General features: G+C 49.0%; 1 protein-coding gene and 1 long non-coding RNA gene across 5 annotated transcripts in view; one reads left to right on the forward strand and one right to left on the reverse strand.

Moving 5' to 3' along the window:
- si:zfos-588f8.1 overlaps positions 1-27,507 on the reverse strand; it is a 111,522-nt gene that overhangs the window by 51,286 nt on the left and 32,729 nt on the right. For all 4 annotated transcript variants that reach the window (XM_063032354.1, XM_063032353.1, XM_063032352.1 and 1 more), the window contains exons 3-14: positions 14,628-14,722; positions 13,699-13,761; positions 12,081-12,180; positions 11,726-11,829; positions 10,951-11,080; positions 9,691-9,780; positions 8,615-8,731; positions 7,267-7,401; positions 5,018-5,139; positions 4,254-4,395; positions 3,098-3,296; positions 2,733-2,808 (exon numbers count right to left, since the gene is read on the reverse strand). In XM_063032354.1, the coding sequence (XP_062888424.1) occupies positions 2,733-2,808; positions 3,098-3,296; positions 4,254-4,395; positions 5,018-5,139; positions 7,267-7,401; positions 8,615-8,731; positions 9,691-9,780; positions 10,951-11,080; positions 11,726-11,829; positions 12,081-12,180; positions 13,699-13,761; positions 14,628-14,722 (1,373 nt within the window). The remainder of the gene's footprint in view (positions 1-2,732; positions 2,809-3,097; positions 3,297-4,253; positions 4,396-5,017; positions 5,140-7,266; positions 7,402-8,614; positions 8,732-9,690; positions 9,781-10,950; positions 11,081-11,725; positions 11,830-12,080; positions 12,181-13,698; positions 13,762-14,627; positions 14,723-27,507) is intronic.
- On the forward strand, positions 5,313-16,314 carry LOC134337391 (uncharacterized). Its single transcript, XR_010015979.1, has 3 exons — positions 5,313-5,853; positions 7,226-7,413; positions 15,728-16,314. It is a non-coding gene; the product is annotated as an uncharacterized LOC134337391 (long non-coding RNA).

Here is a 27,507-nt window from a genome sequence, read left to right on the forward strand (position 1 = left end):
TACTTAAAATACTTGAACACGCAGATGCGCAAGGATAGCATATGGCTCCTCCAACTGCACGCACCAATCAAGAACTCCCAAGGCTGACCCTCAGAACCATTGTGCTTTGCTGGCTGATAGTCCATTCCCTCAGCGCAGAAAAACCCCTCAGAGGCTGCCCTAATCAGCTGCACATCAACAAGTTTTGGGGGTAGAGCATCTCAAGGATTCGTGACCACAAACACAACTTCTAACCCAGCCCAACCCACTTCAGGGGGGGAAAAAAAAAGAAGTCTTGGAATTAAACACATAAGTTTCATTAAAAAGGAGGGAGAGAGAAACCGGGGAATTATAGGCCGGTTAGCCTAACGTCGGTGGTGGGGAAACTGCTGGAGTCAGTTATCAAGGATGTGATAACAGCACATTTGGAAAGCGGTGAAATGATCGGACAAAGTCAGCATGGATTTGTGAAAGGAAAATCATGTCTGACGAATCTCATAGAATTTTTTGAGGATGTAACTAGTAGAGTGGATAGGGGAGAACCAGTGGATGTGGTATATTTGGATTTTCAAAAGGCTTTTGACAAGGTCCCACATAGGAGATTAGTGTGCAAACTTAAAGCACACGGTATTGGGGGTAAGGTATTGGTGTGGGTGGAGAATTGGTTAGCAGACAGGAAGCAAAGAGTGGGAATAAACGGGACCTTTTCAGAATGGCAGGCGGTGACTAGTGGGGTACCGCAAGGCTCAGTGCTGGGACCCCAGTTGTTTACAATATATATTAATGACTTGGATGAGGGAATTAAATGCAGCATCTCCAAGTTTGCGGATGACACGAAGCTGGGTGGCAGTGTTAGCAGTGAGGAGGATGCTAAGAGGATGCAGGGTGACTTGGATAGGTTGGGTGAGTGGGCAAACTCATGGCAGATGCAATTTAATGTGGATAAATGTGAAGTTATCCACTTTGGTGGCAAAAATAGGAAAACAGATTATTATCTGAATGGTGGCCGATTAGGAAAAGGGGAGGTGCAACGAGACCTGGGTGTCATTATACACCAGTCATTGAAAGTGGGCATGCAGGTACAGCAGGCGGTGAAAAAGGCGAACGGTATGCTGGCATTTATAGCGAGAGGATTCGAGTACAGGAGCAGGGAGGTACTACTGCAGTTGTACAAGGCCTTGGTGAGACCACACCTGGAGTATTGTGTGCAGTTTTGGTCCCCTAATCTGAGGAAAGACATCTTTGCCATAGAGGGAGTACAAAGAAGGTTCACCAGATTGATTCCTGGGATGGCAGGTCTTTCATATGAAGAAAGACTGGATGAACTGGGCTTGTACTCGTTGGAATTTAGAAGATTGAGGGGGGATCTGATTGAAACGTATAAGATCCTAAAGGGATTGGACAGGCTAGATGCAGGAAGATTGTTCCCGATGTTGGGGAGGTCTAGAACGAGGGGTCACAGTTTGAGGATAGAGGGGAAGCCTTTTAGGACCGAGGTTAGGAAAAACTTCTTCACACAGAGAGTGGTGAATCTGTGGAATTCTCTGCCACAGCAAACTGTTGAGGCCAGTTCATTAGCTATGTTTAAAAGGAAGTTAGATATGGCCCTTGTGGCTACAGGGGTCAGGGGGTATGGAGGGAAGGCTGGGTTCTGAGTTGGATGATCAGCCATGATCATAATAAATGGCGGTGCAGGCTCGAAGGGCCGAATGGCCTACTCCTGCACCTATTTTCTATGTTTCTATGTTTCTATTAACAGCAACTATGAAACCACCACATTCTTGCAAAAAAAAACCTTTAATTCCCTCACTCTTTTGCAATGAATATCTGCCAACCTTATCTGATCTACTTGCCTATCCAGACTCACCAATCCAATTGCCCCTTCACTACCTCCTCACTTTGGGGGGCAATAAGATTCAGACAATAAGTACCAGCGTTGTCAGTGACATCCAGACATGGTCAAGAGGTTCAGTTGTTGTTCAAATGGACAATAAATGCCAGTATTGCCAGTGACATCCATGTCCCTCAAATGAATAGCGGCCACATTTTTATGTACACCAGCTCGTTAATACAAATATCTAATCAGCTAATCATTTGGCAGCAACTCAGTGCATAAAAGCATGCAGACACGGTCAAGAGATTCAGTTGTTATTCAGACCAAACATCAGAATGGGGAAGAAATGCGATCTAAGTGACTTTGATTGTTGGTGCCAGATGGGGTGGTTTGAGTATCTCAGAAACTGCTGATCTCCTGGGATTTTCAGACACAAAAGCCTCTAGAGTTTACAGAAAAGGGGGGAAAAAATCCAGTGAGCAGCCGTTCTGTGGGCGAAAGTGCCTTGTTAATGGGAGAGGTCAGAGGAGAACGGCCAGACTGGTTCAAGCTGACAGGAAGGCGACAGTAACTCAAATAATCATAGTGACATCTCTGAATGCATAACATGTCGAACTTTGAAGTGGATGCAACAGGAGACTGCAAACATATACACAGTGGCCAACTTTATTAGCTACAGGAGATAGCTAATGGAGTGTTCTCTGAGTGTATACCAAGAGACCCCTTCTCACAGGCCAAAAAAAAAAAATCCCAAGATTGTGCCCCCATTTGTCAGAGGAACCGTTGCCTCATGCCAAACAAACTTGCTACGTTGCATGTAACTAAATCGATACCACTGATGGTGGTTGCACTGTCACATGGCTGGCACTTTAATGGTTAACCAGTTTCCACCCTCACACAGTCCGCCCAGCATCCTTACCGGTAGACCTTTTCTATTGGAGTGTTTGGCCACTGCATCTCGCTGAGTGGATTGCGGGGCGTGGAGCGTATCATCCCTGTGAGGGAAGGAGGCAAGGTCAGAGTAGCCAACACGCATCCAATCCCGACCTCTGACTTCCAAAGCTAGTTCTAGATCCGCACCATTGCGCCTCCGCCCACAAACACAGCGCGTAATAATACCTCCCGTGGTGCCATTATCCACCCCTACACCAGCCCATTACCCAGACCCAGCACCCCATAATGCTCCTCGTGCTGTTGCTCACCCACATACCAACCCACTACCCAAACCCCTCTCCTCCTCCCGGTGCTTGGCAACCTCCCGTGCCCACCTCGCCCGGCGCGTACCCGTTTTGTTTTTCTTCGCCCGCTGCCGCGCGGCCTCATTGAAGGCGGCCACCGCGCGGATCGCAGCCCGGAGGGTGGCCCAGCGGAACACAGACACGGGATCCATCCCAATTAGCTCACGGATGAACGCACTGTCACTACCCCTCAGGAGTGCCACGATATCCGGCCGCATGTAGTCAGTGTTCTTCTCCCGAAAGTCCTGTGATGGAGGAAGCTCTGTTCAGTTCACAGGGAGCTTACGAGCGACGAGTACCAACCAGAGGGGTTTTTGGGGGCGGTTGCTAATTGGAAGTTTGGTTTTTGGGTGGGCGCCGGGCGCTCAGAGAGACTCGGCGGGGGCCGTGGTCGAGTGGTTGGCGACTTGGCCGGCTCCCCCACCGGACCTAGTCTGGTGGGGAGGGTGTGAGGACACTCAGCGGGACTAGAAAAAACAAGATCTGACAAAGGGCGGGTGAGCTGCTTGTGAGCCAACGGCCATCTTCTGTGGAAGAGATTAAAGCCTCACCACATATCTACGAAACGTGTGCTATGCACCTAGTTGGAAGAGACATGATGAACTTGGGCGCTGCACCGTTTGCCTTGACCTGACCAAGGCCTCCGCCTGAGGAAGGGCCGAGCTCGAAGAAGCAGCCGCGGCTGGAGGCCAACACGGCCTCGGGCTCGAGTTCGGCGGGGGGGGCGGCTGGCGAGGGCGGACTGGAGGAGAGGCTGTACTCAGTACTGTCACACGATCGAAGAAGATGGAGGTGCATAGCCGCCAACCCTGGATTCGGGACGGCACCCACTGACTGACTGACTGCCAATTGGGAGAAGTAGTTGGGAGTAAGGAGCGAGACTTAGAATGAAAGACAAAATAAAAGACAGGGCAGGAAAAGGGCTAAGAGATGAGAACTTCCAAGCTGAAACATGCATTCAACATTTCAGACCAAATGTGATCAGCAAAACGTGGGTTCTGGGTGGGTACACAAAATGAGCGGGCATAGGGGGAAATGGAGTCAATACAGGTCAAGGGGTTTCATAAAGACAGCTATGAAGTGATGGGACAAAGGACTTGTTTCAAAACGTTACAACTATGACTCAGTGTTCTGCCTCCCAACAAAGAATTTCCCAAGAGGGAGAGAAAGAAGCTGAGGAACAAAGTGGGGCCAGAGCACACCTTGATCTGGTACTTGACTCTGCCAGCGAAGTGCTGGATGACGAAGGCTGGCTCCATCACTGGCGTCCCCACGAAGTACCGATTGTCCTCGTGCTGCTGCTTCAACTTGGCCAGCAGGGTCTGATTGGTGGCGTGGGGGAAACTGTAGCCGGGAGAGGAGAAGCCAGTCACAGGCAAAGAGTACACACCCACAACACACATACACATACCAAACAGAGACAAGGACACACGGACATACACAATGAGACACACATGCGTGCACACAGATAGAAACAGAGACTCGTGCACACAGACGTTCAGACACAGAAATAGAGACAAGTATACCCACCCACCCATCCACACACACACACACAAAGACAAGCATGCACAGACATAGTTACAAACACAGAGACAACTACAGACACACACACACTCACATACATAAGACTGCATGGACATACAAACAGAAACAAGTACACACACACACACACACACAGACATATGCACTCACATACAGAGAAACAGACAAACGTGCACTCACACACACACACAGACAAACAGACAAGAGTGCATGGACATACACACAGAGACAAGCACATACACACACACACACACACACACACACTAAGAAACAGGGACAAGTATGCACACACAATCAAAGACCTAGAGGCGCACACTGAAACACAGGCACAAGCACGCACAAACACACTCCTACACAGACACACTGAGATGCACCTTGCACCCACCAGCCCTGCCCCTGAACTCCTCCCACTACTCCGACATACTTGCTTTCCTCGTCCAGGAGATGGAAGAGTCCCGTTGGCTTCTTGCTGATGAGGTGGATGCAGCCCACGTTGTCGATGTAGTCAATGTTGTGCCAGGTGATGCCTTCGCTCTGATACTCCTCCTGCAGAGAGGCAAGGTCACACTGTCAGACACGCTTGCAACCAAGCTTCGAACAGTGACAATTTTCACCAAACCGTGGGATTCCTGGATATACCTGCCACAATGCACGGAAGTTCCTCCCCAGAATTCATCTAAACTCTGTTACTACATTGACTGGTCACAATGCTGACTGGCTGCACATCTCACACCATGTCCCCTGTATTCATTACAAGCTCATGGCCAAGATCTCACATAGGAGACTGGTCCAAAAGATTGAGCCTGTGGGGTCGAGTCAGGTGGTGAACCAGTCCAAGATCAACTTGGCAGTTGGAGGTAAATGGTGAGATAGTGAAAGGTTGTCTTTGTGATTGAAAGACTGCAACCAGTGGGGTTCTGCAGGGTTTGGTGCTGGGACTCTTACTGTTAGTCATATACATTAATGATCTGGTTATGAATTACAGGAGGTATGATTGGTAAGTCTGCAGATGATATGAAGATTTGTGATATTGTTGATACTGATAGGTTACAGGATGACATTGTTGTCCCTTTTCACACCTTGTGGCACAAAATCCTGTTACCTTAGCATTTGTCTCTTTTTCTTTACCAGGCCAAGTCAACCCAGCATGGGTGGGAAGTGTGCGAGGGGCCGTCCGGATTCGAACCTGGGACCATTCGCCTTGACGTCCGGTGCAGATGCCACTGCACCACCGGCCGACTAACAGGCTGACATTGCTCAGTTAGTAAGACGGGGAGAGCTCTGGCAGGGGAATTGAATCTTGGTGTGCGTGACTTGGTGTACTCTGGGACTAATAAGGGTAGAACGTACGGTGAATGGTCCCAGGGGAACACTGAGCAATAGAAGGACCTCAATGTTTACATTCAAGGGTCCCCAGAGTTGGCCTCACGAGCAAAGTAGTGGAGATGTCATATGGTATATTTGCCTTCATTAGCCAGGACATAGGATACAAGAGCAGGGAGGTGATGCATTGATATTGCTTTACCTTATTCTCCCTCAATGCACTGAGTAATGATCTGATCTGTATGAACAGTATGCAGGACAAGCTTCTCACTGTATCTTCATACACATGACAGTAATAAACCCATGCAACAAGGTTTATCATTGTCACATTTACCAAGGCTCAGGTCACTACTGGAGGTCTGGTCGCCACACTATAGGAAGGGTGTGATTGGGCTGGACAGGGCGAGGAGGAGATTCACCAGGGGTGGGGCACTCCAGCAATGAGGAGAAACTGAGTTTGACGGACCAATGGAGGCTGAAGGAGGACTTGACTGAGGTATACAAAAAGATGAGGGGCATAATAAGGTAATTTTCGCCTGTAGCTAAAACAAGAGGGTAGAGGATTAGAATAAGGATTAAAGGGTTTTAGAGAGAATCTAAAGATTAGAGACAGAGCTCCCTCAATTTTGACCCCAGATGGGGATAGTGCTCCCTCAGAAATACCCCCCAAATGGGGGTAATGCTCCCTCAGTACTGCCTCCAAATGGAGGGGTAGTGCTGCCTCACTATGCCCCCCCAAATGGGGTTAGTGTTCCCTCAATATTGCCCCTGAAATGGAGGTAGTGCTCCCTCAGTACTGCCCTTCCGACAGGGTGGCGCTCCCTCAGTACCAGACGAGGATGTCAGAAGGGTTGTACTGAGGGAGCGCCGTGATGTCAGAGTGGGCACATATGTGATGAGACCATCCAACCAAAATGTATACAAGCATAATTAGGACATTTGGCTCATCTAGTCTGCTCCACCATTCAATCATGGCTGAATATTGTTAAACCCCTTTCCCTATTACCCTTACAAATCAAGAACCTATCAATCTCTGCCTTAAACACACCCAATGGCTTGAACTCCATAACCAGGGTCTGGTCTCCAAGTTGAATGCAAAGTATCACACAGCCATCCAAAGCAATGAAGAATGTAGCCCCCCCCCCCGCTTCAGCGTCACCAACAACAGATTACTTGTTCATTGCCGCAGTGATGATTGTTGGACCTTGCTGTGGAGACAACTTGCCATGTGTTGTGGACTGACCACAATCAGTGGACCTTGGTTAGGAGATTGTGTTATTTCCTTACAGCTGTTTAATTTTTTTTTCAGTAAAAGCACCAGGTAGAGTGGGGTGAAAGTTCGCTCCTCACCTGCTCCAGTTTGAAGATGTGTTGGTTGAAGTAATACTGAAGCTGCTCGTTTGCATAATTTATGCAAAACTGCTCAAAACTGTTGTTCGCAAAATCCTCAAAACCGAAAATATCCAGGACTCCGATCGACAAGCACTGTGGGCACAGGTGAGGAGGGGTAACGAAAGGACAGGGAGGGGTGGGGGTGAAGGGAGAGTGTGGGAAGAGGAGGGCCGACAAATGGTTGAGGGAGGGAGGGTGGAGGGGGAGGAGGAGGAGAGTGAGAGAATGATGGATCAGGTGAAAGGGAGGTAGGGAGAAGAAATGGTTCAGATCATAAGCAACATCATATTGCAAAATCTTTCCTGTAAACCTCCTCCCCCCCCACCCCCAACCCCCACCCTGACTGTCGTTGTCATTTCCCCACGTGCTCAGCCACACTGAAAGTCAACAGGTTAGTCAACTAGGGAGGCCGTCAGTGTACCCCAGGGTAACCAGATCTCAACTCCACCGCTGTACACTTGCAGTAGGGTGCCTGAATATGAATGCAGGTCAGATTTTGACATTGAAACACACACCACAGAAATACTTTATTTTCAATTTGTTCAGAAACTTAGCCAACTCCTCTTTAGATATATTCAGCAGCCTGGTCTCACGTATCTTGAGGCCACGAGCCTCAGTTCTAGTTACCCCTCTCTGCCCCCATGCGAGGGACCCCTGCATTCTGTTCAGCCCTTTCAGAACTTTTGTACCTCAATGTGTTCATCCATTAGAAGCCAGAGACTGGTTACAGAATAGAGGAAGCCACCCAGTGCAGAAAAACCTGCTTTGTCATGTAATTACCTCAAAGCTGATCACTATCTGAACTCCCTTTAGCTGCCTGGGCTTCATTACATGCGTCAGTCCATCCAGAAGCAATTGAGCAGTGCAGATAAATATCCAGCCAGTGCCCGTTCTCAGCAGCTCTCCAGAAGAGAGCTACTGCCCTTTGTGTGAGCGGGGGCCTATCCATATCTGCCTTGAATGGTCTTCCGCTCTCCCCCTCCCGTGCGTATATTGGATTCCACACCTACCCCTCCCTCCAGCAAGGAGGCTATCTCTCCATCTAACGCATCGCCATCGCTTTAAAAAAAACCTCCAGGCACCCAATTTTCTGAACTCAAGTAACAATTTAACTCTTTCAGCCCCTATACCACTGCACTAAATCCGCATATGCAGCCAAGACTCTTCCTCCTCCCTGGTACAGTGTCCAAGGAGCATCAGAATATGGCTCTGCACGGCTGAATGCAACTCTCGACCTCCCCCCATATCTCATCGCCACATCGTAACCCGGCAACAGCGCGGAGACACCCAACGGGTGTGGTTTTACCATGACAGACTCCTCCATGTCCTTTTTATTGAGGAGAGCGTGGTTAATCCGAAGGACGATCCAATCAAAGAGAGCAGTGTAGAGAGATTTGGCCATGGAGTCTCGTGTGGTCACAGCCTGTGAAAAGCACAATCGACAGTAGTTCAGAGAGCAGAAGGACCCAAGTTCCCAGCTGGGCCAGCCCAGTTCACGGGGACTAGAGCTGGTTCTTTGACCTAGCTAATCCGGACTAGTGTCCAGCTACCAGAACAGGACAGTACTGACCTCTGAGCAAACATCCAATGCAAATCCATCACCATCACACACACCCGCATCGTCAGCCAAACATTCCTGACCCAATGAGCGTCAGCAGACTGACTTTCACCCTCCAAGTACAAGGCTACCTTAGGAACCCACAACTCCCCCCACCCCCCCCAAATGAAGAGCGAGATTGGTGTGGCAACTCAAACTATTGATGCTGCTTCAGAATTTGCTAGAGTCTCTCCACCACCAGTCACTTCGGCCTTGGTGGCCAAGTTGACATTTCCTAATTTGGAGAGGCAAGAATGGCCATCATTTTATTTGGGTGATGGAGAGCAAACTCTTTCTCTGGACTGGTATGTATGCATTGGATCTCGAGCAAGGATCAGTACAGCAGTTCACCCACACCAGATCAGTAACCCACCCACGAGCCCAAACCCTCGTTGCCTCCAACACAGATCACAGAGCGTACCATCTACAAAATGCACTGCCGTTACTCACGGACAGCTCTCTCAGATGGACAAGCTCCACCATCAAGGAGGACAAAGGCAGCAGACCTGTGGGAACACCATGACCCCAATTTCCCCTTCAAGTTGCAATGTCCTGACTTGGACATTCCTGCAAAATTGGAACTCCCTTCCCTGAGGGAGCAACTTCACATAAAGAGGAGCTGTTCAAGGCAGTGGCTCACCGCCACCTGCCCATGGGCAATTAGGGCTGGGCAATAATTCAATAATAGGGCTGGCGATATCCACATCCTGGAAAAACAAATTATTAAATTGAGCCAGACTGCTTCACTGTGGGCTGGAGAGAAGAAACACTGCAGAATAACCAACCTCATTGAGGCTATATGGCAAAATCAACTTCTCGCCAACTGTCACCGTCTTCCTCTTTGTTAATGCCTCGACCAACATGTCTCGTTTCACCTGAGAAGCAGAGAGTACAATTAGCTCACAAACTACCTAGGGTACAGTTCTCACTTGACTATATGGCAGACGGAGCAAAATTAGGCCACTTGGCCCAAGGAACCTGCTGTGCCTATCAGTCAAGCCCGATTTATTATCCCTCTCAACCCCTTAATCCTGCCTTCTCTCCGTAAACTTTGACGCCCTTATTAATCAGACTCTGTTTTAAATATGCCCTATGACTTGGCCTTCCAGATTCACTACCTTCTAGCTAAAGAAATTCCTCCTCTTCTCTGTCCTAAAGGGACGTTCCCCTATTTGAGGCTACCTCTGATTATACGACACACAAAGGCATTGGAGAAGGTGGCAATGGACCAGTGGGTGATACACGAACTGAGGGGTTGCAGCTTTCAGAAAAGATTGTTCAAACTGGGGTTCTTTTGCCTTGGAAATAAATTCAGGAAGTGGTTGAAAAGGCTATCGCTCTATCTCTCTAGAAAGAAATGCCTCCAGAATTCCCAATTGAATTAGTAAGGGATTAGTTTGCACTGATAGCCGAGTTCTGGTCTCCTTTGCAAGTGTTGCTGTCTTTTCTCCAGAAGGAGAAAAATGTATTAATTCAGCTGCGAATACAGGAGGCATTTCTTTCTCCAGGGATCAGTGAAAACATGGAACTCACTCCCACAAGGAATGAATGAGATGAGAAGGGTGGAGATAGATCCAAGCACAGGAAGGGAAAAAAAAAATCAGAGATGCTGATAAGGGAGACGCAGGGCTTGCTAGAGAAGTTGGAGATTGTAAGTTTTCACTTATAAAGCAAACTAGAACTCAAAGCTGCAACACAAGGTATCTCCTGATAAACCCAGCAAGGACCCGAAAGACTAATGTGGGGGAGAAACAGCAGAGTGGACCAGATGAACCATACACTTGGTGTGACATCCAACCCGATAGCTGAAGTTCAGGGAGAAAGAAGGTGGAAAGTCCTGACATGAAACCTCAGCTCTGCCTCTCTGTCTGCTGACGAGTTGGACATGTTCTGCTTTCCCTGTGGAATGGAGAGGACCACTTCCCTATGAAGATGCGGAGTCCCCGTTTCCCTCCCCAGCTCAATGTTAGGGTCATCTCTGTGCTCTGATGGAGAAGGACTGGTGAGGGAGGGTGGCGAGGAGAATGCCCTCAGCAGTCACTTGCCTTCAACAGCTCCGATAGGGTGTCCAGCACCTCAGGAGGTCCCACCTCCAATCCCTCCTCTCTTCCCGTTGCTTTCTTCGTGTAGACAACGTTCCCCAGATAGAGGATTGCAGAGAGCACAAAAAATATCCTGTAGAGGTAAGCGCAGCAGTCAGAAGCTCGGGCAAGGACCGTGTCCGAGATCCCGCCCACTCCAGAAACTTTGCAGACCGGTCTGCGGTTAAAAGGGTCGTCTGGTCCCTCACAGCCCATCCACAGGCAGAGCTGCTTCTCCACAGGGCTCATTACTGAGCAAGGAAAGGCAGAGACAGGGGTTTACACCAACCATCCGCTGGGACTGACCTCCCACAACGCGCTGCTGGGAGAGGCCCCCATTTCCTCCAAAACCTATAGAACCCGTCCCACCCACAACATATCTCCAGCAGAGGCAGCAATTCCTCTGCCGGGAGAGACCTCCTATGGGTCCAGCTCACACCTAGACATCACTAGGTGGAGGCAGTACATAGGCAGTCGATAAATACTACAATGATCAGTAGTTGAAGAGCCACAGTGAAACCCAGTGCCTTGCTGGACTCACAGATTTTCCAGATAATTGGAGCTGTACTGTAGAGCGACCGGGTAAAAACTGCCTTTGGAAGCTTTAAGCAATGGAAACCATAGAAACCATAGAAACTACAGCACAGAAACATGCCTTTTGGCCCTTCTTGGCTGTGCCAAACCATTTTCTGCTTAGTCCCACAACCAAGAGAAAGAAATGTAAAGCTGAGAATCTCACTGATTCTTGGTGACGTGGAGGAAGCCCACCATCTCCATGGCCTGCTTCAAACGCTCAAAGTCGTGCTTGAGGTCCTCGCCATCGTCGATGCAAAAGTTTTCCTTCTGGAAGAGCAGGAACAGACAATATTAGAGGAGGGTGGGGAGAGGGGGAGTAGGGGTCAGGGAGAGTGTGGGGGGACTCTGGTGGGAGTGCAGGGCGCAGGGAGCTGATGGGCAAGGGCGGCGTAGGGTGGCAACAAGAGAGAGCCCGCGGGGTGGCAGAGGCAGGGAGAACGAGATGAAAACAGAGGAGATTAAGAGACTGGCAGTGAGACGACTATCACAACGGCCTGTCTCTGGCGCCGTGGCCCCACCTGGTTGAGGTAGTGATAATTCTCTGGCAGCTGCAGCTGGAAGTCCCTGCGCTCCTCCTCGCTGGCCCCCATCAACAGGTAGTAGAAGACGTGGTAGTTCCTGCTCCGGGAGAGGGACAGCAGAAATCAGGAAGGGCAGCCGGAGGGGAAAGCAAAAAGGCAAAATACTAACAGCCACGACTAAGCCGTTAATCAAGTCACGGCAACAAACCTCAACTCCTGGTGAAGTCTCCGGGTGCTGGAGACGAGAGAGTTGGGGTACACATGGGACGATGGGTAGTGGTTACATAGTACGGCACAGTACAGGCCCTTCGGCCCACAATGATGTGCTGACCTTTTAACCTACTCCAAGATCACAATGTTATGTTGAACTTTCTCCAAGGTCACTCCAACCCTTCCCCCCACCCCACATAGTCCTTCATTTTTCACTCATGTACCTATCTAAGAGTTTTTAAAACATCCCTAGTGTATCTACCTCTACCACCCATGGCAGTTCATTCCTTTTTTTACTTTTCGTGTAGAAAAAGGTATTCTCTGACACCACCAGCCCTACATTCTTTCCTCCAATTGCTAAAAAACTATGCCTTTTTGTATTAGCCATTGCCACCCTGGGAAAAAGGCACTGGTAGTCCCCTCTATCTACGTCTGTTATCACCTTACACACCTCTAACGTCACCTCTCATCTTCTTTCATTCCAAAGAAAAAAGCCCCAGCTCACTCAACCTTTCCTCGTAAGACACACTCTCTACTCCAGGCAGCATCCTGGTAAATCTCCTCAGCACCCTCTTTAAAACTTCCACATCCTTCCTACAGTGAGGCGAACAGCACTGAATTAGCTCCAAGTATGGTGTAACTGGAGTTTTAAGGATCTGCAACATTACCATGGCACTGAGTTTAAGAGCCACAATGAATGAAGGCTGACACACCGCAATGCCTTCTTAACCACCCTAACAACTCATGTGGCAACTTCGAGGGGCCTTTGGATGGGGGCCCCAAGGTCCCCCTGTTCCTCCACACGGCTGTTCCAGATCTCTCAGGCTTTGTCCACAGGGCTAGGCCGAGATGTGGAGTGGCCTGTCAGTCCTGCCTGTGGGTGCAGGCCCACAGTAGAGAGGTCAGTCCAGGAAAAAAGCTGAACTGTGGCAAGGAGTCATACAACATGGGAACAGGTCCTTTGGCCTAATTGCTCTATGGGCCACGAAGAGGGGGGAGGTGGGGAAAAAGTCAGCCCTCCTCCCACCCCGAACACCACCCCCCTCCCCGTGGTTAGCTGGGCCAAAAGGCAGGGATAGACAATGTTTCAGGAATCACTCAGGGTCACACATCTGTCACACCAGATGCAGGGGTCCTGTGCTCCGACCAGAAGGCAGCCAGGCTGTGACCTGCTGAGATACACTGAGAAACAAAGAGGCCCGGCTCCCGCCAAGACCCCCGCCCTGGCCCTCTCTCTCGTCAACTTTTGGCAGCTCGTAAACCGACACCAGCTCTGCACTTTGATCTCCGGCTTCTGCTCTGGCGAGCCTGCCTTGCTCACCGCTCAAACTGCCTCCTGACAGGAGGTCATCTCAGGTTACCCTGCACAGGTCACGGGGTCAACGGCCACCTCAGTGCCTTTTACCTCTCGTCAGCCTCTTGCGACACCAGACGGGATTTCTCCAGGAGGTACTTCTCCACTACAGCCCTGGAAAAGGAGACAATGTTAATCTCAAGCACGGAACAGAGAGATCTGAATGAGTGCCACTGGAAGGGCAAAGGCAACGTTTGTAAAAACACGAGGGTGAAAATGACAGTGGGGAAAATCAAAAGATCAATCTGACATCAGAGAAGCACAAGGACACTGAGCAACACACGCAATATAGTGAAGGAGCTCAGCGGGGCCAGGCAGCATCTACGGATGGAATAAACCGTCAACGTTCTGGGCCAAGACCCTTCAGCAGGACAGGAAAGGAAGGGGGAAAGGAGTCAGAATAAGGAGGTGGAGGGAGGGGAGGAAGTAGTACAAGGTGGCAGGTGATAAGTGAAAGAAGGGGAGGAGATGAATTAAAGAGCTGGGAAGTTGATCGCTGGAAGAGATAAAGGGCTGGAGGAGGGGGAATCTGATAGGAGAGGGTAGAAGACCATGGAAGGAGAGGAGCACCAGAGGGAGGTGATGGCCAAGTAAGGAAAGAAGGTGTGAGAGGTGTGGGAGGGGGGACACTGAACTCAATCAAAGTGTGCTGGTGATGCAGAAGTTGGCGACGGGAAGGGGACGAGTGGAGGATTGAATTGGGGGGCCATGGTGGCTGGCAGCGAGAGGGGAGGCGTGCTGTGGAGGACTGGGGGGGGGTGATGGAGAAAGGCACGCTGAGCAGAAAAGCAGGCAGCAATAAAGGAAGGGCAAGTGAGAGGCAGTGGGAGGAAGAACAGGGGTAGGTGAACGAGGGAACATTTGCCGTGCAAGGGGGAGACAAACGGAGCATCTTTCCTGGGAAGTGAATGCTCCCACAGGTAGGGCCAACATTGTCACTACAACCATCTCTCAGCAGCTTCACTGAAGGTCACACTCACCCACGGACTAGCCCGTTCTCCAGGTAATTGACTTGGATGAATTTGCCGAACCTGCTCGAGTTGTTGTTGTGAGCAGTTTTTGCATTTCCAAAGGCCTGCCGAGACACAGCAAGGAGTTACTCCAGATCCCATCAGCATGACTCCCACTTCCCGCTTCCCACCCCCCCACTTCGTACGAGGAGCCTTAACAAGGTTCCCAGTTCTCCAGGAGGCCAGGGACACTCAACTGGGAATTTCAAAGGAGACCTTGGTGGACAGGCACTCTGTGTTCCGCTCCAGAGAACTGTTCAGCTTGGTTCAATATTCATCTGGGATGCCACGAGGTTTCTGCCCAGATTAAAGCTCCCATTTTATACAATTAAATAGATTATAGCACAAATAAATTACAACTGAAGTAAAAATCATAATGTAAATTTATTTAATTCAGATAATAAGACCATAAGATACTGGAGCAGAATTAAGCTATTTCATCCATCAAGTCTCCTCCGCCATTTTGTCATGGCTGACCGATTTTCCTCTCTGCCCCAATCTCCTGCCTTCTTCCTGTATCCATTCATGCCCTGACTAATCAAGATCCTATCAACCTCTGTCTTAATTATTAATAAAGACTTGGCCTCTACAACTGCCCAAGGCAAAGAATTCCACAGATTCACGACTCTCTGGCTGAAGAAATTCCTCCTCATTCTGTTCTAAAAGTACACTCCTCTATTCTGAGGCCATGTCCTCTGGTTTTAGACACTCCCACCCATAGGAAACATCCTCTCCACATCCACTCTATCCAACATTCGATAAGATTCAGTTAGGTCACCCCTCATTCTTCCGAATTAAAGTGAAGAGGGGCCCAGAACTATCAAACACTCTTCATATGACAAGCCATTTGATCCTGGAATCATTTTTGTGAACCTCCTTTGAACCCTCTCCAGTTTCGGCACGTCCTTACTAAGATAGGGGGCGCGAAACTGCTCACAATACTCCAAGTGAGACCTCACCAGCGCTTTATAAAGTCTCAACGTTACATCATTAAATAAAATCTCCATTAAGGTGACCAGGAATGGACATGATTGTCATTAAAACCCATCTGGTTTGCTCATGTCTTTCAGGGAACGGAATTAGCCTCCTTTAGCCAGTCCAGCCTCGACGTGACAGCAGAGCAGAACGCAACCAGCGAGGGCAGTTGGGTATGTGGCGCAGGTCCTGAGAATGAGGCAATTAAAGGGTGAAGAGGCAATTGGGAAATTGCCCCAGGGTAAAGGCACCAGGATGACTTCCCCATGAAAACATTAGATTTTTCCGGCAGTCCGAGCTTCACAGTCACTTTGTATTTAATGGATTCCTCTGCCTAAACTGAGGTAGAACTTGAAGACATGATTTCTGGATTTGATGAAGAGTAAGTGACGCCACGTTGCTGCAGATGGAAACAGTACACAGCCAACGCAAGGGTCTCTGGAACACAGACCGCGTGGGCCACAGCAATAGTGTGCACAGGGCACTGAGTAAACTCAACGCGTGGAAGTGACCTCAGATGAAGAGGGAATCATGAGGATTTATAATTAACTCAAAAAGATCTAAACGATGATCTCACTTCCGTATTTGAGTTCATTCACTTCTCCCCTACTCCTGCCTCCTTTCAGACAGTGTTCAGGGGCAAAGCCTGGAGAGGGGAAGGTACCATCGGGTGCCGTGTTCAGATGTGCAGGGAGAGGTGGAGGGGGGGGTGAGGAGAAGGAAGGGGGGGTGAGGAGAAGGAAGGGAGGTGTGTGGAAGGGGTGCGTGAGGAAGGGGTGTGTGGAAGGGGGGTGTGAGGAAGGAGGTGTGTGGAAAGGGAGTGTAAGGAAGGAGGTGTGTGGAAGGGGCGCGTGAGGAAGGGGTGCGTGAGGAAGGGGTGCGTGAGGAAGGGGTGCGTGAGGAAGGGGTGCGTGAGGAAGGGGGTGTGTGGAAGGGGTGCGTGAGGAAGGGGTGCGTGAGGAAGGGGTGCGTGAGGAAGGGGTGCGTGAGGAAGGGGTGCGTGAGGAAGGGGTGCGTGAGGAAGGGGGTGTGTGGAAGGGATGTGTGAGGAAGGGGTGCGTGAGGAAGGGATGTGAGGAAGGGGGAGAGTTGAGGATGGGGAGGAGAGGGGTTGGAATAGGGGGTTTAGAGGAGGGACAGGTGGAAAGAGGGAGAGGGGGTGAGGCAAGGGGATGGCAGAGGGAGGAGGGGGGATGGCGGAGGGAGGAGGGGGGATGGCGGAGGGAGGGAGCGAGGGCGATGGCGGAGGGTGGGGTGGGGAGGGGTGAGGGGAGGGCCAGAGAGAGGGGGAGAGTGGGAATGGGGATTGGTGGGGAAGAGCGGGGAGGAGAGTGGGGACTGGGAGGGGGAAGGGGTAGGTGGTGAGGGTGGAGAGAGGGTGAATGTGGAGAATGGGGGTTCTGGGGTGAGTGAGGGGAGTTGATGGAGTGAAGGATCAAGAGAGGGAATAGAATGAAGATTTCGATGAGCCCAATGATCTGTGGCTGCTCGTTCAGAGTTCTCTAATTAGTTCTGTTCCCCTGCAAAAAATTTCCTCCTATTCACCCAATCTGCCTGTGTGTTCCACATTATGACGGTCTATAAAAAGTTACTTGCTTCAAGAATAGAGACACCACAAAGCAAAAACTGGGTGAAAGATGGAGATATTTTCAGTCCTCAGCCTGACTCAAAGTCACACAGTGAATGAATCATTTTTAAAGAATGATCACTGAAGAAATGAAGGAAAGAATGAGCAAGATCTCACTCATAACACCGAGTCGATGGGTCAGTTTAGTCTATTTTTGCAGCTTGGTGTTTGGTGAAGGAGTGCTGACCAGGTCATCTGAAAAATATCCCCACTCTCATTAGCAAAGCATCTAGCATCCTGTCCACACCAGCCCAGACCCTTCCATCCCATTCCTACACTACACCCCCTATCCATCTCCAACAGTTCCTTCCACCCATGCTGGATCTCTTCCCCCACCCCTCCACTCAGCCCTGGATGCTGCCCAATCACCAAAAATCATTTGCACCATGTTCTGGACCCATCCCAATTCCTCCTAACCCTATACACAGCCCTGGATGCTATCCCATCCCCTTCAATTGTTTCTGGCATGTTCTGGACCATACTCTCTCTTCACTACCCCCTCCTTCCTATCCCAGAACCTACATGTTCCTCTACACCCCACACTCACTACCCTATCCTCCCAAATGACTTCCATTCCCCCTTTGTCACCCGCTCTCTGCCCTCTACCCAGTCCCTTCCCCATCTAAAACGTGGCACTCTCCGTCTACCATACCCTGTACCATCCCCCACCACCACTCTAATACCCCAAACGCAGTCCAGCCAGCGCTCAGAAACACTCCCACATCACGAAACCAGGTTCGGAAACTCTCCATATGGGGAACTGAGTTCATTCAATGGAGTCAGCAACACAGACAGTTGTCACGTAAACAAGCATTGCACAAACCTAAACACTCAATGGCCAAACGCCCGGGAATGCTTGAACCCAAAACGCAAGAGATTCTGCAGATGCTGGAAACCCTAGACAACACAAACCAAATTCTGGGAGATCTCAGCAAGACAGGCAGCATCCAAAGGCATCCGTTAGTCTTGCGAGACCATGGATCTGCGCCTGAAAAGTCTTCACTCTCCAGGGTGCAGGCCTGGGCAAGGTTGTATGGAAGACCAGCATGTTGCCCATGCTGCAAGTCTCCCCTCTCCACGACACCGATGTTGCCCAAGGGGAAGGGCATTAGGACCCATACAGCTTGGCACCGGTGTCGTCACAGAGCAATGTGTGATTAAGTGCCTCGCTCAAGGACACAACACATTGCCTCGGCTGGGGCTCGAACTCACGACCTTCAGGTCGCTAGTCCAATGCCTTAACCACTTGGCCACGTGCCCACAAAGACAGGCAGCATCAAGGGAGGGAAACAGTCAGACTGATGAAGGGTCTCGCCCTGAAACGTCGACTGTTTATTTCCTTCCATGGGTGCTGCCTGACTTGCTGAGTTCCTCCAGCAGTTTCTGTGCGATGCTTGAACACGACTTCCTGCTAAGTTTGCTGCAGTTCCCAGTTTGAATAAATTGTACTTTCCCTCCATGTGAAGGCAGCTAATGGCCCCCCCTCACTCGTTTCTACTCTGTCAGCCACTTTTAAATTTAGACACTTTTTAAATCATCATGCAGCCTCTGTAATAACAGCCCAGCACAAAATAAAGACTAAATGAAATAAGAACTCTGTACAGATTAAATTACAGGCTGCACACAGAGTCCAATCCACAAGAGACCTGCCGGTGTCCTCACTTAAACTCCTGCTCCAGCACAGGCCTCGAAATGAGGGGAAGATCCCAGGACAGCAGGGAAGCAGTGTGTAAACTGCACACCTCCCCCATCAACGCAGGTCACCCTATTAGTCAGCACAGGAAATTGAGACACTATGAACTGAGCAGCAAGTTAGAAGGGTTTAAGTCTTCTGCTTCCTCCCCCGGTTACATGTTCCCATAACCACCCTGTCTCTAATTAATCTTGCCATCAAGATCGACTCCAGATTTTATCCCCCGTCCCTGGAGATGTCCACACTGAACCAATAGAGTTAATGTCCATTAATCCTTTGAGCCTCAGCAAGGATCCCTGCCAAAGGAAACACAGACAGGAAGCTGGCTGGTGGCTTAGTCGGTCCAGGCTATGTATTAGTGATTGCCACAGAGCCCCGTCTGATCCTTGGACCAGATAGTCAAGGCAGGAGTGATCAGCTCACACCAACCTGCTTCGTACTCTGGAAAAGAAATCTATTGCCTTCTTCATTTCCAGCCCCCGTCCTTACTGGAAAAGACAGGTCTGTGCGCACGCACGCGGAGGTTTGAGCGAGCACGTGGGCGCGATTACGTGTGCCAGGACTCGCGCTAAGCGAGGGACAACAAAATTGGGGTGCCTTTCGAGGTGAGATTCATGCCAGCTCTGAGGAGGGATACTGTGGCTGATGGGGTAAGCAGCTTGTGGGTTTGCTCATGAGGAAAGCAAAGTGCTGTTAAACTTTACACTGAGTAAGACGCGCTTCAGATCTCCTGTCTGAGGGGCAGGGCTGAAGGTAGAATGAACACCAGCATGTATTATCTGACTCAGCCGTGTGTCATGGCAGGGGGTCAGGTCTGTCCGCCTGACACTCTCACTCAGAGATTCTCAGCTGCATCACCCAGCCCAGAACAGCTTACTTTCCAGTTTCTGCAAAATGACATATTTGGAGTTACTTCTGACCAGTTTCCAAAGCGTCCTCCCCAGCAGATGCTATAAAAGGTCACCCACTAACCCGAGGAAGCACTGGAAGTCTGAATTCCAGATTCTCATTTAACACTGACATCAGCCATGTTTCTCAATGGGCAAGACCTCAGATTCAATTACACAGATTAAAAATACATTTCAGTAACCGGGTAGGGGTGCAGTATATCAGGAGGCGATCTTTCCCTACTCCCAAATTGGAGGAAAGAGTGGGACAGACAGAGCGAGGGAGATGTACAGATCGGGAGAGACAGGCTGATGCGTAGACAAACAGGAAAAGAAAGGACTTGCACTTCTACAAGTCCTTTCATGCGCCTAACAGCCAATGAACTCTTTGAAGTTTCTGTACTGTTGTAATGTAAGAACTGTGGCAGCCAATGTGAAATTAGTCACTGTAGCTGGTAATGCGGTACTAATCTGAACAAAGATGTAGGAATAGGGGACAAAGCTGGAAAGGAACAGGCCATTCTGCCCCTCGTGGCTAATCTGGTTTTTCTCAAATTCAATTTCCCTGTAACTTATACAGATTGGGAGTTTATCTTAGTCTTAAAGTTGTTATAGCCGGGGGTAATAATGGGGACAAGCTCCTACTACCTATTAAATGCTCCCAATGACACACACCTCAAATAGCCTGACAACCAAGCCCGGCTCCTGGCCTTCACGTGTGGCTTAGCTGCTAAACATGGCGGAACCGTTTCTACTGACAGGAGAAGGGGGAAAAGGTGGGTTACTGGTGCCTTAAAACCAGTCGCTTCAGGCAGATGGGGCTCGTGCAAGATGGGGCAGATCGGTGGTTGACAGCTTATCTCGGAGAATGAAAACTCTGGTCTCAAACTTCCGCTGCCTTGTGGCTATACCCTCTCCTGGGGAAGGCGTTGGGAGTAAACCCCAAGGGAAAGATCCAGAGCTGGAGTCCCCTAAGGCAGTTCTACATTGAGTTCAACGCTGACTGGCAACTCCTGTGATGCTGCTGGTACCAAACTGTATCAGTCTCTGCTGTTCCTTTGGGTTCATCGGATGCATGGAGAGGGAGAGCTTGCTACATGGGCAACAGCTTGATCTCCATGTTGTACTGCCCAGGCTTGCACTTGCATATCTAGACAGCTAGGACACCATATCCAGGGTCAGCTCTGACCAACGGGGGCCTCAGAAACATACACAAAGAGCATGTCCCAAAGAAGGATCCCAGGGCAAAGTATTGACTCATTATTCCTTTCCATAAATGCTGCCTGACCTCCTGAATCCATCCAGCAATTTGTGTGCGTAACACAAGGGACAGCTGTCTTTGTGAGAAGTGCAAAGCAGAAAATCCTTCCTCATCTCTGTCATAAAAGGGCATCTCTCTCCCCACAATAAGTCCATGCCCTTTGGTTCTGAACTCTCCCATTAGACAAAACATCTACCCAGACCTTACCCCTACTAGCTTCCTAAGAATCAGAATCAGATTTATTATCACTGGCATGCATTGTGAAATTGTTAACTTAGCAGCAGCAGTTCAATGCAATAAGTAATATAGAAGGAAAAAAAACAAGAAAAAAATAATAAATAAGTAAATCAACTGCAGTATACGTATATTGAATAGATTAAAATCATACAAAAGAAAGAAATAATATATATTTAAAAAGTGAGGTAGTGTTCACGGGTTCAATGTCCATTTAAGAATCAGATGGCAGAGGGGAAGAAGCTGTTCCTGAATCGCTGAGTGTGTGTCTTCAGGCTTCTGTATCTCCTACCTGATGGTAACAGTGAGAAAAGGGCATGCCCTGGGTGCTGGAGGTCCTTAATAATGGATGCTGCCTTTCTGAGACACCACTCCCTGAAGATGTCCTGGGTACTTTGTAGGCTAGTACCCAAGATGCAGCTGACTAGATTTACAAACCTCTGCAGCTTCTTTTGGTCCTGTGCAGTAGCCCCTCCATACCAGACAGTGATGCAGCCTGTCAGAATGCTCTCCATGGTATATCTATTGAAGTTTTTGAGTGTATTTATTGACATACCAAAATCTCTTCAAACTTCTAATAAAGTATAGCTGCTGTCTTGCCTTCTTTGTAACTATATCGATATGTTGGGACCAGGTTAGATCCTCAGAGATCTTGACACCCAGGAACTTGAAACTGCTCACTCTCTCCACTTCTGATCCCTCTATGAGGATTGGTATATGTTCCTTTTCTTACCCTTCCTGAAATCCACAATCAGCTCTTTCATCTTACTGACATTGAGTGCCAGGTTGTTGCTGCGACACCACTCCACTAGTTGGCATATCTCGCTCCTGTACGCCCTCTCATCTCTATCTGAGATTCTACCAACAATCATTGTATCATCAGCAAATTTATAGATGGTATTTGAGCTATGCTCAGCCACACAGTCATGTGTGTACAGAGAGTAGAGCAGTGGGCTAAGCAATCACCCCTGAGGTGCACTAGTGTTGATCGTCAACGAGGAGGAGATGTTATCACCAATCCACACAGATTGTGGTCTTCCGATTAGGAAGTCGAGGATTCAATTGCAGAAGGAGGTACAGAGGCCCAGGTTCTGCAACTTCTCAATCATGATTATGGGAACGATGGTATTAAATGCTGAGCTATAGTCGATGAACAGCATCCTAACGTAGGTGCTTGTGTTGTCTAGGTGGTCTAAAGCCGTGTGAAGAGCCATTGACCTATTGTGGTGATAGGCAAATTATAATGGGTCCAATAGAAGATTTAGTAGCATCACAATTTAGCAACTCTACTTCCCTAGGATTATGAGGAGATTTGGCGTGATATATAAAACTTTGACATACTTCTACAGACGTGTAGGGGATAGTGTATTGACTGGCTACATCACAGCCTGGTATGGAAACACCAATGCCTTTGAATGGAAAATCCTACAAGTATTGGATTCAGCCCTGTACGTCACGGGTAAAGCCCTCCCAACCATTGAGCACATCTACATGAACTGCTGTCATAAGAAAGCAGCATCCATCATCAGAGATCCCCCCCACCCAGGCCGTGCTCTGTTCTCGCTGCTGCCATCAGGTAGAAGGTACAAGAGCCTCAGGACTCGCACCACCAGGTTCAAGAACAATTACCACCCCTCAACCATCAAGCCCTTGAATAAAAGGGGATAACTACACTCACTTGCCCACCATTGAAATGTTTCTACAACCAACTCTTTATCTCATGTTCTCATTATCTATTGCTATTTATTTATATCTGCATTTGCACACTTTGTTGTCTTCTGCACTCTAGTCGATGTTTCATTGATTCTGTTATAGTTACTATTCTATGGATGTGCTGATTATGCCTTCAAGGAAATGAACCTCAAGGTTGTATATGGTGACGTATATTTACTTTGATAATAAAGTTTACTTTTTCTTTTCCTTAATCTTTTCTCTGAGGATAACTCTTTCACCCCGTGATCATCCGTAACTTCCTTGAAACATTTCTGACGAAACAATTCCTGTCCTTAAGTAGTGGAACCAAAACTGTTCTTGCTGTTCTAGACGTGCTCTCACCAGAGCATTGTAGAACTGCAGAAAAACTTCCCTTTTGTATCTGAGAGCAACAGAAAAATGACCAGATAATCTGTCTCACTGTCGCTGGTTGATCTGATTATGAACAAATTTTGTCATCGTCGCTGCCTCTGTGGGATCTTGCTCTGTGTATACTGGTTGCAACATGCCAGATGATCTTTGAGAACACAAGTTATTGCAAGTGCTTCCCCCTTTTCACTATAGAAGGTCACATTCTATCTTTAGACCACAAGCGATCATCGCAGACAGGGAAACGATTTCCCAGGAGCAGGGGAGTACCTTTGCTCACAACGCTGGAGGGAGACAAGCCCTGGGGAGCACTGACGGCAAGAGCAATCACAGCAAAGGCGCAGGCACCCCCAAGCCTCAGCAACACGAGGGTCACACCAGCAGGGGGAAGAGGCATGGAGGGCAAAAGTTAATATTTCCTCACTAACTTTGAATCTTAAAGATTCATAATTGGAATTAACAATTTTTTTTTTTAAAGAGTCAAAAATGTGCCAGAATCGACATCAGTGCTTGGGAATGCTTAGCTCTGGGAATGTGCTACAACAGCTTCCTGCTCAGCTTTGCCCAGGGGAACAACCAAGTCAGAGAGACACAAGAAGCAGAGGGCATGATCCAAGCTGATGCCTCACAGTCCTGAAGTCTGCCTCCTCCAGCAGCACATTAGGATATGTACCGAGGGTACAAACCTCAACACCCGGTTGCTAACTACTCAGTCTACAGTGGTCAGGGGTGGTGGTGTTCGAAGGGGAGGTAAGAGGGCAAGGGATGGGGATTTGTGGGGGGGGTGTAAAAGGTCCCGGGGAGGCAAAGGGTCCAGGGTTGTAGGGAAGAAGGATCCGGGGAGGATGTGAAGGGGACTGGGGCGGGGGTTGCAAAGGGGTCCGGGTGCTGGGAAGCCCAAGTATGGGGTCAAGGGGGCCGTGAGGCCCAAGGGGCCCAGAGCGCTGGGAAGCTGGGAGACCTGAAAGGGGAACAAGGGGGGCCAGGGCCCGAGGATGGGCTCAAGGGGACCAGGGAAGTTGGGTGGCCGGGGGTGGGGAGGGGAGGAAAAAGAGGGCCAGGGGAGCCACAAGGCCAGAGAGGGAGTGGCAAGGGGACCAGAAGGAGCTAGGGGCCAAGGCCTGAGAGCCTAGGTATGGGGCCAAGGGGACCAGGGGAACTGGGGGGGGGGTGGCAAGGGGCCAGCAAAGCTGGGGGGGGGTGCAAAGGGGCCGGGGAAGCTGGGGAGTGGGCAAGGGGACGGAGGAGCAGGAAGCTGGGGTGGGGGGCTAAGGGGCCGGGGGGGCCAAGAGGCCAGAGAGGGGAAGGGGGAAGGAACCCGGACATGGGGGGAGGGGAGGAGGAGGAGATTGGGGGCCAGTGTTGCCTTTAGCACTCCAGTTTCCATCCGCATTTCAAAATCACACAGATTGTGGGCTGTCGCGTAACCTAATAATGAGAAGCAAGGGCGCCCACTCATTACTGCTGCTCCTCCATTGTCCACTCATTTGCTGCTTGAAGTGTGTCGGTTTGCAGCATGTCATCAGATTGAAAGGAGAAGGATGAAGGACCTCGTGCGCCTCACTACGCGATCGCAGTCGGCCAGCCCATCACCAGGCCTTTGGCAAAAGCAAAACAGGAAGGAACTTCTCTTTCTTCCTCTGAGCCAACAGGGAATGGTGTGTGGTCAGTGAACACAGTCCCTCCCGACAGCAAACCACCAACCACATCTTCTCTATTCTCTCTCTGCAAAGGAGGATCAGAGGGAACCAAGAGGTCCCGGGGGGAGCAAAGTTGCAGCAACAGCTTGTGGTCCAGTGATGGGGAGGAGCGAAACCTCTTCACTGTCCAAAAAAATAATTATTTATCCCCAAGATACCAATGGAGAAAGCAGGGCAGGAAATAGTCTAGTAAAGTGTGTGCTTTATAAGAGGTTCTTTCCTTCGAGTTCTTCTGTGAACCAGATGTAAGAATCAGGCTCGGATCAATGACGACCAACAGACAGAAACCATTCCATGTGGTAATGCAGAATCTGTTCACTTTCCAGCTGGCTGTGGGAAGGCCGGTCGTGACATGAATGGGCAGCTTGGGTAGCCAATGGCAGAGCTGTGGGGGCGGCACCAAGGAAAGTAGGTGGTCAAGCAGGGAAAACTTCCTCACAAGTTCGTTGGGTTCCTTGAAACTCGCTACCAACCCTCTTTGGGGCAAGGGAAAGGGGAGGGCTGAGCTGGAATTGGACACTCCGGTGGAAAAAGGTGACGGAGATGGGTGGTAAAAGGTTACTGGGTTCGTGGGGCAGAGGGAGCTGGGGAGAGATATATGGAAACCAACAGTTTATAGATATATAAACTATTTTGAGAGATAAATGTAAGGGGGGGGGCTGGGAAAGGTCTGAGCAGAGCAGGAGAATGAAGCAGAGGGTGGACAAAGGAGAAGAGAGAGTGCTGGAGGAGGGTTGAGGCTAAAGGGGAGTTCAGTTGCTACTTGCTAAACTGAAAGTGATCCATTTATCCTGACTCTCTGTTTTCTGTATGTCAGACATTCTCTTCTCTATGCCAATATATTACCAATCCTCTGCACTCCTGCCTTGTACCTTCATACATGGCAGCTCATTGAATGCCACCAGGAAATTTAAATACTCTACATCCTCAGACGCACTCTAGTACAATTACCCCTTAATAAAATTACGCAGACTCTAGCTGATTAACACACAATTTTGTATGTCGCCTGTTATTACTTCTTCAACAATGGATTCTCCAGTGGCACGTCTTTGACCCATATATTATGGATTTCTCTTTCCCTCCTTTCTTGAATAGTGGTACTGCTTTCACTGCTTTCCAATTGTCTCAGACTTCCCTTTCTTTCTTTATTAATCTTTTTATTGATTTAAAAGGAACATAAATACAAACAAGAGGAGAATTATCTCAAATATATATATATATCTATCTATCAATAACCATATGGAGATTAAAATAGACATTATCAAAATCATAACAGTGTTAAGCTAGTGTATAATATATAATAAAAAGAAAACAGCAATTCTCCTCTTATCAGTTCATAAAGAGGAAAGAAAAACAAAACTTTGAATTTTAAATGAGAAAAAAAAGACCCCCGCTATACTATACAAAAAAAAGGGACTGGGCAGTCCATTCTGAGGATATGACCGGAAAAGAAAAAGAAAGACTTTCTGATCAGATCTAAAACTTTGAAAAAAAAATTGGAAGAATAATAAATCAAATCAAATGAAAATATTGAATAAAAGGCCGCCAGATTTGCTCAAATTTAAAGGATGTATCAAATGTCCGACTTCTTATTTTCTCTAAACTTAGACAGGACAAAGCGGAGGAAAGCCAATAAAAGACCATAGGTGGATTGGAATCCTTCCACTTCAGTAAAATGGCTCTCCTAGCCAATAAAGTTGAAAAGGTTATCATACGTTGAGCAGATTTCTCCTGAATCCGAGGAATCTTGGCAAATTATAGCCGGTAACTATAACCGAAAGTCTTGAATGACTACCATCCAGAGACCCATGAAGACCCTAGAGAAGCTGGTCCTGGCTCACCTCCAACCCCTGATCAGATCAGCCCTCGATCCCCTGAAATTTGCCTACCAGGAGCACATTGGAGTCAACGATGCTGTCATCTACCTACTGAACAGAGCCTACTCGCACTTGGATAAGCAGGGCAGTGCTGTGGGTATCATGTTTTTTGATTTCTCAGGTGCCTTCAATACCACACAGCCCTCATTGCCGTGGGGAAAGCTCCGTTCTATGCAGATTGGCACTTTCATTATATCCTGGATAATGGACTACCTGAGTGGCAGACCACGGTTGTGTAGCTTCAGAGCTCTGTGTCAGACATGGCTATGAGCAGCAATGGGGCCCCACAGGGGACTGTATTAGCTCCCTTCCTGTTTACCCAGTATGCCTCGGACTTTAGATACAACACTGAGTTATGTCATCTGCAGAAATTATCTGATGACTTAGCAATAGTTGGGTGTATAAAGGGAGGATGGGAAGATCAATACAGGGCCCTGGTGGAGGACTTTGTCGAATGGTGCAAGCTGAATCATCTGCAGTTCAACATCAGTAAGACAAAGGAGATGGTGATGGA

This window comes from Mobula hypostoma, chromosome 24 (assembly GCF_963921235.1).
Source record: "Mobula hypostoma chromosome 24, sMobHyp1.1, whole genome shotgun sequence".
Classification (NCBI taxonomy): Eukaryota; Metazoa; Chordata; class Chondrichthyes; order Myliobatiformes; family Myliobatidae; genus Mobula; species Mobula hypostoma.